We start from the raw sequence: 12,428 nt of genomic DNA, 5'->3' as shown, positions 1-12,428 counted from the left end.
TGCGTAGTAGCGCCAAATATGAATTTCGCAATGCGAAAACGAAACCGAAACTGCTGGAAGCTGGTTGAAAATATCAGGCACACTTGCTAGACATGCGGGGGACCATCAGAAATAAGCTTTGGGAGAATAGAGCTGCCCTTTGTCCAAACCAAAGATCATTAGTAAATAGCTAGGGCCATTTTCAAGTAATTAACACCTCTCAACGCTGTCGGATTACAAAGCTGACCGCATTATTTGGTATTTGACTTGCCAGGAGCCTTTTGACAAAAAAAATAATTATGGTAATGCAGCCTAACCACGATCTGCATCCTTTTTTGTCAAGTGCAGCAGCCACGCCCCCTTTCTCAAGAACACACGCACCTCAGCTCGCAAAAAACGCCGCCAAAAATCGCAGTGTCGCCGGAGCGGGAAAATTTAAACTGATTCTAAAAGGGCAGTGCCTAGACTAACCACTGGCCGCATTAGGTGTACGAGAAACGACTACAACATGTCAAAATAGGCAATATAAATCATCGATCACCGGTGATCGATTTGAATAGGCGTGGTAACGAAAGAGTTAATGAGCAGTGGCAGTTCCAAACAGTATACACGGTGCAGCACCTCGACTAGCACCTTCAACTCTGCGATGTGCAATTGGGCAAAGTGAACAGCTTGTTGCAAGCCTGCATGCTCTTCCTCATTATCGGTTATACCAACTAAAGTGGCAGTGTAAGATTTTGTGTTATGTATTTAGCAGCAACTGTGAAGGATATGTGCCGCCTTTTTTTTATTTTACAAAGTCTCCTTCTCTCCCCCTCTCTCTCTTTCTCAGCGCTTACCTATGTGCAGCACATCGACAGTCTTTCCGCGCATGAGAAAATGCAGTCAACGGCTCTCTTCTCTGTGGCCATGCTATCTGTGAACAGAGGGACTTCGCCGCTGCCCCTCTAATCCCTTTTGTCTGCCTTATACTCCACACTGCAACATTATTTTCTTATGAACCATGCGCTGTCCTGTGCACTCTGGGTTAGGGAACAATCACTTCACTGAGGTGAAAAGGCGCTGTGATCTGGGCAGTGCTGATCCAGTCTCTCCTGCGCATCACATTGGCTCAGAGGCACTCTTCTTATTCGAATGCAGCCTCACGGTTAGGTATCTGGTTCATAAAATGCTCAGTAAAAGCCATTGCACGCATACAAACAGACCCCCTTTTTCCCCGAGCTCACTGATAACAGTGATGGCTTAGCTCTTTTGTGACTGCGGGAAAATTGACCGATTTTTAGAGGGATCCGAGAAAACATTTTTTTCTGCTAAAAAAAATTGGTTAGGCACTAATTACAGGAACACAAATTTCAGATTTTTAACGGTCTTTCCAATAACACCAGTTTTTAAATGATTTCATACACCATAATTGCGAAAAAAAATATCAAAACCGAAATTTTTGTCAAGCTGTGGACAAAAATGATAGGAAAGGAGTTGTTTATAACAAACCACCGGTAGTAGAAAAAAAAAAAATATGCATTTTGTGGGGAAACTTTTCAAGAATGTCTTGTAAAATGTCGACTTGCGTGGAGCAGTTTGTCAGATATAAAAAACAAAAAAATCTTAGCACACGTGGTGCTCATGCCATGCGGTGAAGCCCAACCTCCATTTCAAAATGTGCAATTTCGGGTGGTTCCCAGGAAGAAATCTGGCGGTTTGACATTATCAGAGGCACCAGTTTGCCCCCACGTAATGTAAAAACATCTTGTCAAAGACTGACTTTGTATTTACGGACAGCACAGTATTTGGGGCAAGCATGCAATGCGGAAAAACATGCATGAAGTTGAAAACGGAACTCCGTGGTTGACGCTTGTTGACGTTCACTCAGTTATCTCTCAAAACATAAAGTTGCGCTTTATTATTATTTCCTGACTCGCTATTGTAGCTTTGCTTGCACGGATAAGGTGCGATGCGCTAGAATCGTGCCCTGCAAACTTTGGCCGAGTAGCTGTTGCGCGATAAACAAGATCAGCACTACGAGCCTCCTCCATTGCAGTGCCACTTAACATTTTTGAAATGAAACAGTACAAGACTTATTGGATACTCAGTCGGAATAGACAGTTCAACTAATAAGTAACACTAGACCCCCGGAGATACCCTCGTATGGAAACAAAATTGGCAGGCGAACAGCTGGCGGTGCGTAAGGCCGGTTCGAAGCACTCTCCTCGTCGGAACAGATATCTGGCGACTGGGTGTTATCTTGTGACTTGCATCGAAGTTCTTATCGCAGAAATCAGGTTAGGGTTGGGTGGCGTGCGTTTTTCAAGGATCCAGTCGCGGACGCTCAAGGTACCATGCCAGGAAGGCTTGAAGTTGGGTAACCGCATATAGTAGTTGCCTAACTGCGTAGCCAAATATGAACTGCGCAATGCAGGAACGAAACCGAAATTGTTGTAAACTGTTTGCAAATGGTCCTGTGCTAAGTAGAACTACAATGCAACTTAGAACAACATGCACAAAGGCAATAAAACTGCCTAAAATGATGAAGTAGCTTTGCAAACAGGCACTGCTTGTCATTTTCAGCCAGTTTCAGGGATTATTACTGTCAGAGTGCAAACCTGATGATCGAAAATTGTTTGCTTATTCACCATTCGTGCTCCCGATAAGAAAAGCCAAATGCTGATGCAGCGTAAATTAGGAGCGGCATGCATTCTTCGTTGGTAGCAGCGACGCGCGATGACCACACCTCTATTCCACACCCAGGTGATGCAAACGCGTGACAAAAATCATGTTTTTGTTGCAAAAATGAAAACAAAACTGATTTCGAAAGGGCATTTTCTGAACTGACTCCAAATAGCTTTACTTGTTCCAGCAACGCCTGAAACGCCATGAAAACGGGCTCCCAAGGTATCGCTCAAATTGAACGATTTTGAATAGGTGCAGTCATGGACGTTTCGTTAGAATATCAGTGTTGTCACGAGTGGGTTCGACTTCATTTTAAGTTGCCCCATCTGCTGGGAGAGCGTTCTGAACTGACACCGCCCTGTCACGGCCCACAATTTGCAGGGAGGGTGCAGTGCAGGCATTTTTTAAATTGCGCAGTGGAGCCTCATGCACTCACTGATCCCCTCCTGTCCCATCATATGACAGACTCAGTGCAGCGTTGTAGGAGCAGTTTAAAACAGGCAAGCAATGAGAGACCTAAACGCCGTTTTTCTTTATCGCCTCCACAATGCGTGTAGCTGCTGTAACATGTGCACCCAACAACTGCGTGCTGCTGCTACGTTCTTTTGCAGGCCTCGTGTATGCTGTGGTGCCTGTGGGCGCTCATCCAGGCGGCACATTCCACCATCAAGTTCGACTTCCTCCAGTGAGTGCAACTCTCTCTCTCTCTCTCTCTCTCTCTCTCTCTCTCTCTCTCTCTCTCTCTCTCTCTCTCTCTCTCTCTCTCTCTCTCTCTCTCTCTCTCTCTCTCTCTCTCAGTACTCATTCACTCACTCACTCCCCCAGTCACTCACTCATTATGTCACTCACCCACTGAATCACTCACTCAGTCACTTGCTCAGTCATCACTCGCTCAGTCACTTGCTCACTCACTCACCCACTCCATTAGTCACTCAGTTACTCACTCACTCACTCACTCACTCACTCACTCAAACTGGAACTTCTGTATATGACCTAGTGAAGCCTGGTGGGGCTTTTCACATGATGTGCAGTGACGGGACTGGGGGTTCCATACTCAGTTGGAATGAGGAGCCTCAAGCTTAGGTCTATATTTATCTTGAATTGGACAACTTGAGCTCACCTGAAGGCTCAGCGTCCCAGTGAGAAAACAAGAGGTGCCAGGGTCGTGATGCGTCCTCCTCTTTTCATCAACCCCTCTCTTAGGGGAGCCACATGCAGAGCTGCCACGTCGGTCGCTCCTCATGAGCTCTTATGTTGTGTAGCCCTCTGGGAATTGCCCTGTTTCTATTTTTAAGTGCAATTGTGTCAAGTCAGAAGCCCACAATTGCCTCAGCATTGCGTTTTTAATGGCGTGAGCTTCACAGGCACACTGATTCTTCTTCCTGACGGCATCCTTTTGTGAGGGCACAAAAAGTAGCTTGACCCTGTGTTCTCCCTCAGTTTGTGGTAAATGCCATTTGTGGCTAATATGGCGTTTGTACGGGTATGCCATAATAGTATACTCTCCCCTTGTGACCGAAGGTGTACTGCCACAAGGGCCACGAAGACAAAATACAAGTGAAAAACGCTACACAAAGTCACGGGACTTAACTTTTTTTTATTGGAACAACTCCCCTCTCCCTCAAAAAACAGCAGAACACTACAGAACCGTTCACACTTACACACGTTATCCTGCGGCCTGCATTAAGAAATGCCACTTCTTTATCACCTAGTGCCGGTGAAAGTTCACTGACTCACTTCTCTCCTCCTTTCTTCATGAGAAATGCCTTGTCCTGCTCTCGTTTGTGCTTTGTTGCACCTCAACCTGCAGTGGAGACAGTTTCCAAATCCAGAGTGCACATGCGTTTGCGCACGTGCTGCGCCAAGTTACTGCCTGTGCCATTATTGAGGCTGGTGCTTGCGGATGCAGTTATTAATACACCGGGCCGTCTGGCTGCGTTTTTTTTTTTTTCCACTGGTTTGTTTTTAGGCAGTCATGAACCAACAGGCCCAGACTTCCATATTAGGTTGTTTTATCCCAAAGATTTGATGTTTTATTGTACCCTCAGCACACGCCCTGCCACAAACAATGCTCTGTTCACTGGATATTGAACAATTTAAGCTAAAATTCTAATTCTTTCGCTGAATTGTATGTTCCGGGATGTCATATGGGCAGGTACCTAAAACGAAAATCAGTATGTTGACTGAGGCGGCCACTGCCTGCAAAACGCCCCTTTGGTTACTGTACGCCTACCTAGATGGTGCAACGGTGCCGCCCAAGGACCGCTGCTTGCACTCTGCTCCTGACCGGACATGCACACCTGCCGTATTTTTATCACGGTTGATAATAATCGCTTCGTGAAACATTGAGCAGGAATTGACCAACAGGGTCACGTAAGTGGCAGTGTCACTTATGCTAGTTGGCCAGTGTCATGTCAGACAAGCCCATCCTTCCCGGACGGCAGCGTCGGCCGACGTAGAACCTGTGGGGGTTGTGGCTATAAATGGGCTGTATTATCCACCTAGCAAGCTATAACGTGAGAACCAAAGCCGCAGTCTCCACCGTGGGGGGTTCACTCAACTCACCGGGAGGTGCCAGTGATGCGATCGGAGGGACGCGGTGTCGATAAACCATGCTTGGTCATAATATGGAATATGCACTGGACCAGTTGTCCCGAGCTTGGTAGTAGTCTCCATGAGCCCATTAAGCCATCTGTGGCCGCCGACTCTGTTTACGCCCGAGTGGGGGACTCGCCTCGTCTTGGGAAGACGAGTCCCCTCGTTCGACCTGCGCGGTTTCTGACCTCAGCAGAAAAAGCCCTGAGCAGAGCAGTCCTGTCTCCCAAGTCTCCTCGCTATGGGCCCAGTGCTCCGTGCGCCGTGACTACCGATGGGGAAGCACGCACTGTGCGTTGCCGCACGTCCTTGCCGGCGGGCTCTGCATGGCGAACATGGGGACCCACGTGGTCCCCACAAACCACACTGCAGTGTTCTAGGAGATAGGGGTGTGTCACTCGGGATACGAACCAATGTCTTTTTTGCGATGTAAAAATTTCAGGGAGCCCAGTTCCCCAGAGAATTCCTGTTTCAGCCAGCGCCACGTAAATTTTTTCTCACCACCAGTTTTTAAGCTCGAGAGATATTTAAGGTGTTTGTTTTATAAATCTTTATAGTGAGGCTATTTAAGGCAATAAATAATGACGAGTTTAACAAACGAACCATGTGAGGCCTACTGGGGGCGGCTGCCAGAGGTGCTGCTTACCATAGGAGCTCCCCAGCAGAACTTTCCATCGCAAAATGGACCCCCCGACCAGCCCCAGATGACACACCTCTCTCTTCTAGTACACCATAACCACACTAGCTGCGTCTATGTTTATGCATTCGTTCATAACTTCCATTCCTACCCCACCATTCTTGCTGCTGTAGAAAGGATGTGCACTAAATTTAGTGCAAAATGCTTGTGCTGCGAGCTTATATTCCCCGTTTAATTTGTGCTAAATTTTTTTGGCCGCAGCCAATTGCAACGAACTGCCCATAATGCGTCAAAAGTTCAGTGCGGAAAAGCAGCTAGGTTGCTGCATGGCCAGTCTCTGTTTTCCTCATTGTTAAGTTTATTTGAGTGGAGTTTGTGTTGAAAGTCGTGTTAGTGCTATTCTAAACGAGGCCATCTTTGGAATGAACCGAGCTTGCATTTTTTTGTCTTAATGGCCCCTTTAGCCACGGTGGCTGGACAGCTTCTTGCTCTGCGGAAGGTGCCTTGCGATTCCCCCCTCCCTCTTTCGTGCCCTGCCAAGGTTTGCCCTGGAGCGGCTGGACATGTACAGGCGGCACAAGGCGGAGTTCTTGGACCTGCAGCTGCCCCCACCCTCCTAGGAGTGGGTGGACGCCATTCCCCCCAAGCTTGTCTCGGGGACCTCCCCCGACTGGCCGCTGGAGAAGAAGAGCTCCGACTGTTTGCTCAGAGATCGGTCAGCACTTACTTCACTGCCCTACGAGGACCCGACGCGCACCCTGCCTGGAGAGACTGCCACCCGCGCCCACCGGCTTCTTTGCCGTCTCCGACTGGACGCAACAAATGAGGAGCGAGATATTTTTGCTACGCCCCGTCTATTTTGGTTACTTTTGCACGCATCTCGTCCCTCCTCCCCCCAAACCTGGGCTCCCAGAGCCTTGTTGGAGGCCCCGTGCTTGTAGCCCGAAACCCGAGCTCACAGTGTTGTCCGAGGCAGAGGATCGCAGTTGCACTGCATTTGTTCTGCCTGACGAGGTAGTCCCTGTTCCCGCATGCCTCCTGTCAGCCGACTGCCTCGTAGGGAGGCAGCAGCACATGCTAGTCTCCATGACTGTGGCGGGGGCTGCTGGTTAGCGGTTGAACGTACCTTTTCTGAATTAAATGCAGAACGACCGAGCCCGTGTGTCCTACTGAACTGTCACACAGGGGAAAGCGTGCCTTTGAAAGCACCCTCTGTCGCACCACGCAGGTTTTGGCATTCTTTGAGGGGTATCACGCCGCTGCAGGGGCCACCCAGCAATTAATCTTGTGGGCCAAGGGAGGACATTTAAACGGCGTGACAGGTGGAGTGACAACTTGTAGAAGCCCACCGTTTGTACATAATGATAGCAAGATGCAGCCCTAGGCTGTTCTTAGGGTGCCAAACCCAGACCGGATCTGCCTCCGCTGGCTAATGGCAAGATTGTAGACTGTGAGCACGTGCAGTACCCTGTGAAATCCCCTTCTACTGTTTCAAGGGCGTGATGGTAGGTCACTGTGCCTGGCATCATTTTATGGTTTCAAGATGAATTGTGCGAAAATTGTTTTTCCCAAAGGAGATCTCCGCATGAAATTTTTCGAAACTACGCACATTGGTGAGGGACTGAAATCGAGCTCAGATTTGCAGAGAACATTCAGAGTATATCGTGACGCGTTTGTGGTTCCAAGAGCAGGAAGCATCCGCCTTGTCCAGAGTGACTGCCTACTATACAAGTTTACCCCAGGGGGAAAAAAGAGACAAATTCTGGTCCTTGGTGTGGCTACCTCGCTTTTCGTGGGTGCTGTTGTGTGTGTTTATATCGGCAAGACTCAGTTTATATTGTTGCATGGCAAGTTTTACGTGTGGCCTCCGTGTGGGACCTAGTCAAGTTTGTGGTGGATGTGTATTTAGAAACGAGCACGTAGCCCGATTCTTGTCGTGCCATTCAGCTGCCTTTTGGTTGGTGACACTGCTCTGGCAGATTTTGCTCAGCTGAAATGAATTCGCATGGCCCTAGACTTCCCCTGTTCAGTGAAGCATCAGACCTGGTTTTAGCACTAGATTAAAGATAAGGCGACTGGCCTCAAGAAGTGAGCGGTGTGTGGCATGGAGGGAGACAAACGTGTCTCGTTGTGCTGTTCATGTGGCTTTGAGCCCACGGGTGCAACTCTCACAGGTGCCTGCAGCAAGTTTGTGGCTGGACCACAGTAACCTGGACTTCTCACTGTTCTAGGCGAGGGACCCAGAGAGGCACGTGTTTTTGTTTGGCTTTTTGATCCTTCTCTTTTCTCGCCCTGCAATCCAGAGACAAGCAGCCGCGTTTGCTATGCCAGGTCACTAACTTTGGCACTGGAAGAGGTCCACTTTTGAGGTTTCCTCTGTTTGTTAAGGTTGCTGGGCGCCAAACTGCTGTGTAATGCATGAAATGGCATTACGCTGAAATGTGCTAAGGCTTTTTTGATTTATTTACTGCTCTTTATAGCTCCCATTGGCAAATGCATTTTTGAGGATTTGCCGTTGTTGTTGTTGTTGCGTTGATTTTAGTTTATAATGCTCTATGCATGCGAGTTGTTAAATGCGTTCTTGCCACTTGTTCTGTTCCTGCACGCCCTGGCTGGTTGTAGGCCAAATGCAGTTAGCCTGTTGTTAGTGCATAGTGCAGGCCTTTATTTACGAGTTGTGTCTCTCCCTAAAGCTGCACTAGTGAAAATTAGCTAGCTGTTGGGCATTATTGCCGCGGGAAACAATAAGTGGTTGTGTTTCTGCACCCCTGCAAGCAGCTATGGTGAGTGTGCATTGGGGTGAACCACGTCTAGGGCACAGTAAACATGTACGTTTGTGAATCCCATCTGTGCTGCGTTCGCACTCCTCGGAGTGTGGCATAAATACAGCCTTGCGGTTCCTCTAAGGTAGTAGTTACGATAAAGATTGAAGACCAAAGCTTAGGCTCTACTGCTGCAAGGTGAAGTTCAGTAGTAACCTCGATGGCCAAGCTTTTCTGAATGCTCAACGAACGTAAGCGGGCAGCCAAGTGAGATTTTTCCCAACGGCATTATGTGTTTTTCACTACCAGTACTTATCGCTGGCCACAAGTACTCGAGACCTCAAGGGGACTTTGAAGGAACCTGTAATGATGCCTTCAGTTTCCCTGCGTCCTCCATAACCAGGAGGTGGGCTGTTGTGATGACGGTCGTTGTTTTGTTGTTTTGTGTGCAGATTTATGCACAGTGTGTAAATGGGGGACTGCTTTGAGAAGCCATGTGATGATGCTTGCCCGCATCTTGTGACCATGGTGCGTTATTTGTGACCGCGTGATCTCTGTCTTCACTGTCCTTTTAGACCATGCATTTGTGGACGTCTTGGATTGTATGGCCTACCCATAGGAGAGGAAGGTGGTGTTTGAAGAGGCTTTTTAGCCACATTGTTGTCAAGAGCAGCCATTGAACTGGAGTTCAGGTGTTGTTTACAGCTCGGGAGGTAGGTTTTAGTGGCAGTGTTTTTGTGCAAGCACAAAATGGGCATGATAGTTTGAGAGATGCAGCTAGGTGTGCATTGTTTGCACGTGTTTATGTGCGAGGCTCCTGTGGAGCCCAGTTGGTTGAGTGAGCGTGTGTGCCTTTGCCCTGGAGCACATTGGAGCGAGTCGCGAGCTATCACTGTGTCACGCTTTTAGGTAACCTAGGAAGGCCTTGCTGGTTTGACTGTAGCCAGGCTGCAGTAAAGTGCTTGGCTCGGATCTTCTCTTAGAGATGATCAGTGGGAGTCTGCCTACACCGATACCTCGTGGAACTTCTGAACACTGTGAGAGGGTATTGTTATGCCTCTGAGGTGATCGATTCCAAGTGACACCGCTTGGCTGGCATGTTCCAGATGTTGGGTGGGGCCAGTAAATGCTGCAGTGTTCTGGTCTTGCCCTACCCTGAGCTTTCTGCTTCCCTGGGGACTGCCTGCTTGAAGTGTGCGTACTACTGGCTCAGGGTGCACTTAGCTGGGGCCTTACTTGGCACGTGCGAGGAGTGGGAGCTACAGAGACTGAGAGAGAGAAAATGACATTTATTGAAAATTTCCGGCGGGGAGGCGGGTCAGGCCACGCAGGGCTTCGCCACCCCCTGTCTATGTACTAAGCAGACCCCGAAGCTATGCCTGGGCACCGGTTCAGGCTACTCGGCGAGTCCCCTCCCGAAGGAGGGTCTCCTTTTCGCCTTTGCCGGGCCAGAGCAGCCTCGAGCCACTGGACTGCCAGCAGTTGCCGCTCGTATTCGGGCGAGCTCACGAGTCCTATAATGTCCGGTGGTAGCTCTTTTGGGCTCCCCACTGCACTGTGTCTTTCACATCCCCACATGATGTGGGCCAGGTCTGCAGTCACCAACGCGCACACACTGCACACTGCACTTTCGTAAGTTCCAGGGCACACGTGGCGCGCGAGCGCTGGAGTCAGCACGGATCCAGTCTGTAGTTGACGGAGGAGGACGGCTTCGCCCCTGACTGAGAGACAGAGCGAATGTGGCTGCCTTCTTGGAAGGGAGAGTTGGAAAAGTGTCCGTGTGACCCTGGTGCAGTCTTTCAGCCTGGGCAGAGGGCGTGCCTGCCTTCGGCCACCGAGTAGGAAACGGGACAGCAGGGGAAGCTTCATTTCCTGGGCTGGCTAGACAACGTCTGAAGCACTTGGCACAAGTTAAGCTAGTGGCACCTGTTGCGGGAGCAGAAACTACACGGACGTCACGATTGGCATTGCACTGCATAGCCACTAGCATCTCATCCATCCGGTGCGGCTGTCACCTTGTTCGCTGTTCCGGCTGGAAAGCTGCGTAGTCCATGTTACTTTTTTTGGCAGCATTATCTGGTCTCCTTAATATAGCACTGCTCTGTGGTGTCACCAGAAGCAAGCGGGTAGGGGCCTTGTTGAAATGTATACTGACCAGCGTGCGTGTGTCATTAGAGTTGAGGCTGTGCAGCTCTGAAGGCCAAATGACGTGCAGGACTGCCGGGAGGCCCCAGTGATCATAATGTGGCTTAGGGCAGGTTCGACTACCGCTGCCTGGTGTGTGTACTTTTCTGAAAGGGGCAGTGCCGATGTGTGCATGGGCATTTACACCCACTAGGAGCTAGCCATGCTGCACTGCAGGGGTGTACTGCTGCCCAGGTATTGTGTTTGTGCACCCACATGTACATATCTGACTGCACAGCCCTTAGCCTTGTTGTGCTGCCTCCCTTCTTCTTTACCCTCGCAGCTGATGTGAGCGACTTCAAGATATTTTTTTACACTACACGCGTGCAAAGCAGTAGATAGAACATAAAAGCCAAATTTTTTTTCACTTGAGTACTGTGAAGTGTTTGGGCAAGATGGAAAGGTAGCTGACTATGAGAAATGGGAGTGTGGGCATCAAGCCTTGTTCTCATCTTTCCCTCCCTGGAAAGAACCCTATAGGTGCACACAAAGTAAAGGCCAGACGTCCTTGTGCAGGCACTGTTGTCCCAAGGCCTATTCATTGCCTCACGCAAATGTAATTAAGCCTTCTGGTGCGGCTGGGTGGTGCACAGTTATTACAACGTGGCAAGTGCACTTTGTACTTTTTGTTTTTTGACTTGAACAAAATAAAGCCTCTATATTTTTTCCTCTGTATACTGTGCTGCATTTTCAAATACCACATCCTGGGGCTGAAGGTTTGTTTTAAAGACGATAGTCTTTCTTAGGCTTATGCTACTTAAACCCAGAAATTTTGGTCTGTCTGTGTGTCTGTCAGTCTCTCTGTCTGTAACTCGACTCAGCCACCCGGCCAAAGTAAAGTCTTTACTGCGCAATAGTCTTATATACTCACAGCCAAATGCAAACGTCTAAGCCCGGTTTATATGGTCATACTTGTCAACTTTGTTGAACAAGAACAAGGCATTACGCAAATATAAGACAGGAAATTAGTAAACAAGGGATATTTACAGTGTTCCTTTATTAAAAAATCCCTGGGTGCTTGGTTTTTCGATAGCAAATGATATTCTACATCTACTGCAAAAAACCGCCGCCTCCTGGCGGCATATGAAAAATCACGCGGCAACAGCAACAAAAGGTTCCACTACCTAGGTTCCACGTTCTGCTTAGAACGCACGTGGAGCACGGCCACACGGTTCTATAAACCTTGTAGTCGCCCGCCTCCATTCACGCGCGTCTTCGCCGTACTGCAGCGCTGGCATCGAGGAACGTGGCCTGTAGCAGTGGAACGCGGTAAATTCAAATCGCCTTGAGAAAACCTCTAGTGTGTTTACTTTGGTAGGAGCGCGACGGAACAGGAACAGCATGAGAGGTGAGCGTGAAAGCAAAGGGGGGCATTTCCTTGGCAAATGCTTACAAAGACTATCGTCTTTTGACGACATTTGCAACAAAAGGAGCAGATACGCGGCCATTTTTTTTTATGTTTGCATTCCTAGCACAAGCTTGATTGGCAAAAGAAAAAAACATGGCAAAGAGCAGCACAATTGCTGTGGGCACGTGGAACACTGTGTTGAGGCTCTATGCATGAAGTTATACGTTTACTTTCAAAGCCTCAGTGATACAGGGGA

The 12,428-nt window shown here is 48.8% G+C and overlaps 1 protein-coding gene across 1 annotated transcript in view; it reads left to right on the top strand.

The window, feature by feature from the left end:
• Positions 1 to 11,490, top strand: part of Eas (ethanolamine kinase 1) — a 37,556-nt gene extending 26,066 nt beyond the window's left edge. Inside the window, exons 8-9 of the mRNA XM_077705040.1 lie at positions 3,258 to 3,331; positions 6,420 to 11,490. Of these exons, the coding sequence (XP_077561166.1) occupies positions 3,258 to 3,331; positions 6,420 to 6,498 (153 nt within the window). The 3' untranslated portion in view covers positions 6,499 to 11,490. The remainder of the gene's footprint in view (positions 1 to 3,257; positions 3,332 to 6,419) is intronic.
• The last annotated feature ends 938 nt before the right edge of the window (positions 11,491 to 12,428 follow it).

Source organism: Haemaphysalis longicornis, unplaced genomic scaffold, assembly GCF_048455015.1.
Source record: "Haemaphysalis longicornis isolate Haplotype H1 unplaced genomic scaffold, Haemaphysalis longicornis Haplotype H1 scaffold_3, whole genome shotgun sequence".
NCBI classification, from domain to species: Eukaryota; Metazoa; Arthropoda; class Arachnida; order Ixodida; family Ixodidae; genus Haemaphysalis; species Haemaphysalis longicornis.
The sequence above is the reverse complement of the archived record's forward strand: the minus strand, read 5'-3'. Positions and strand labels throughout refer to the sequence as shown.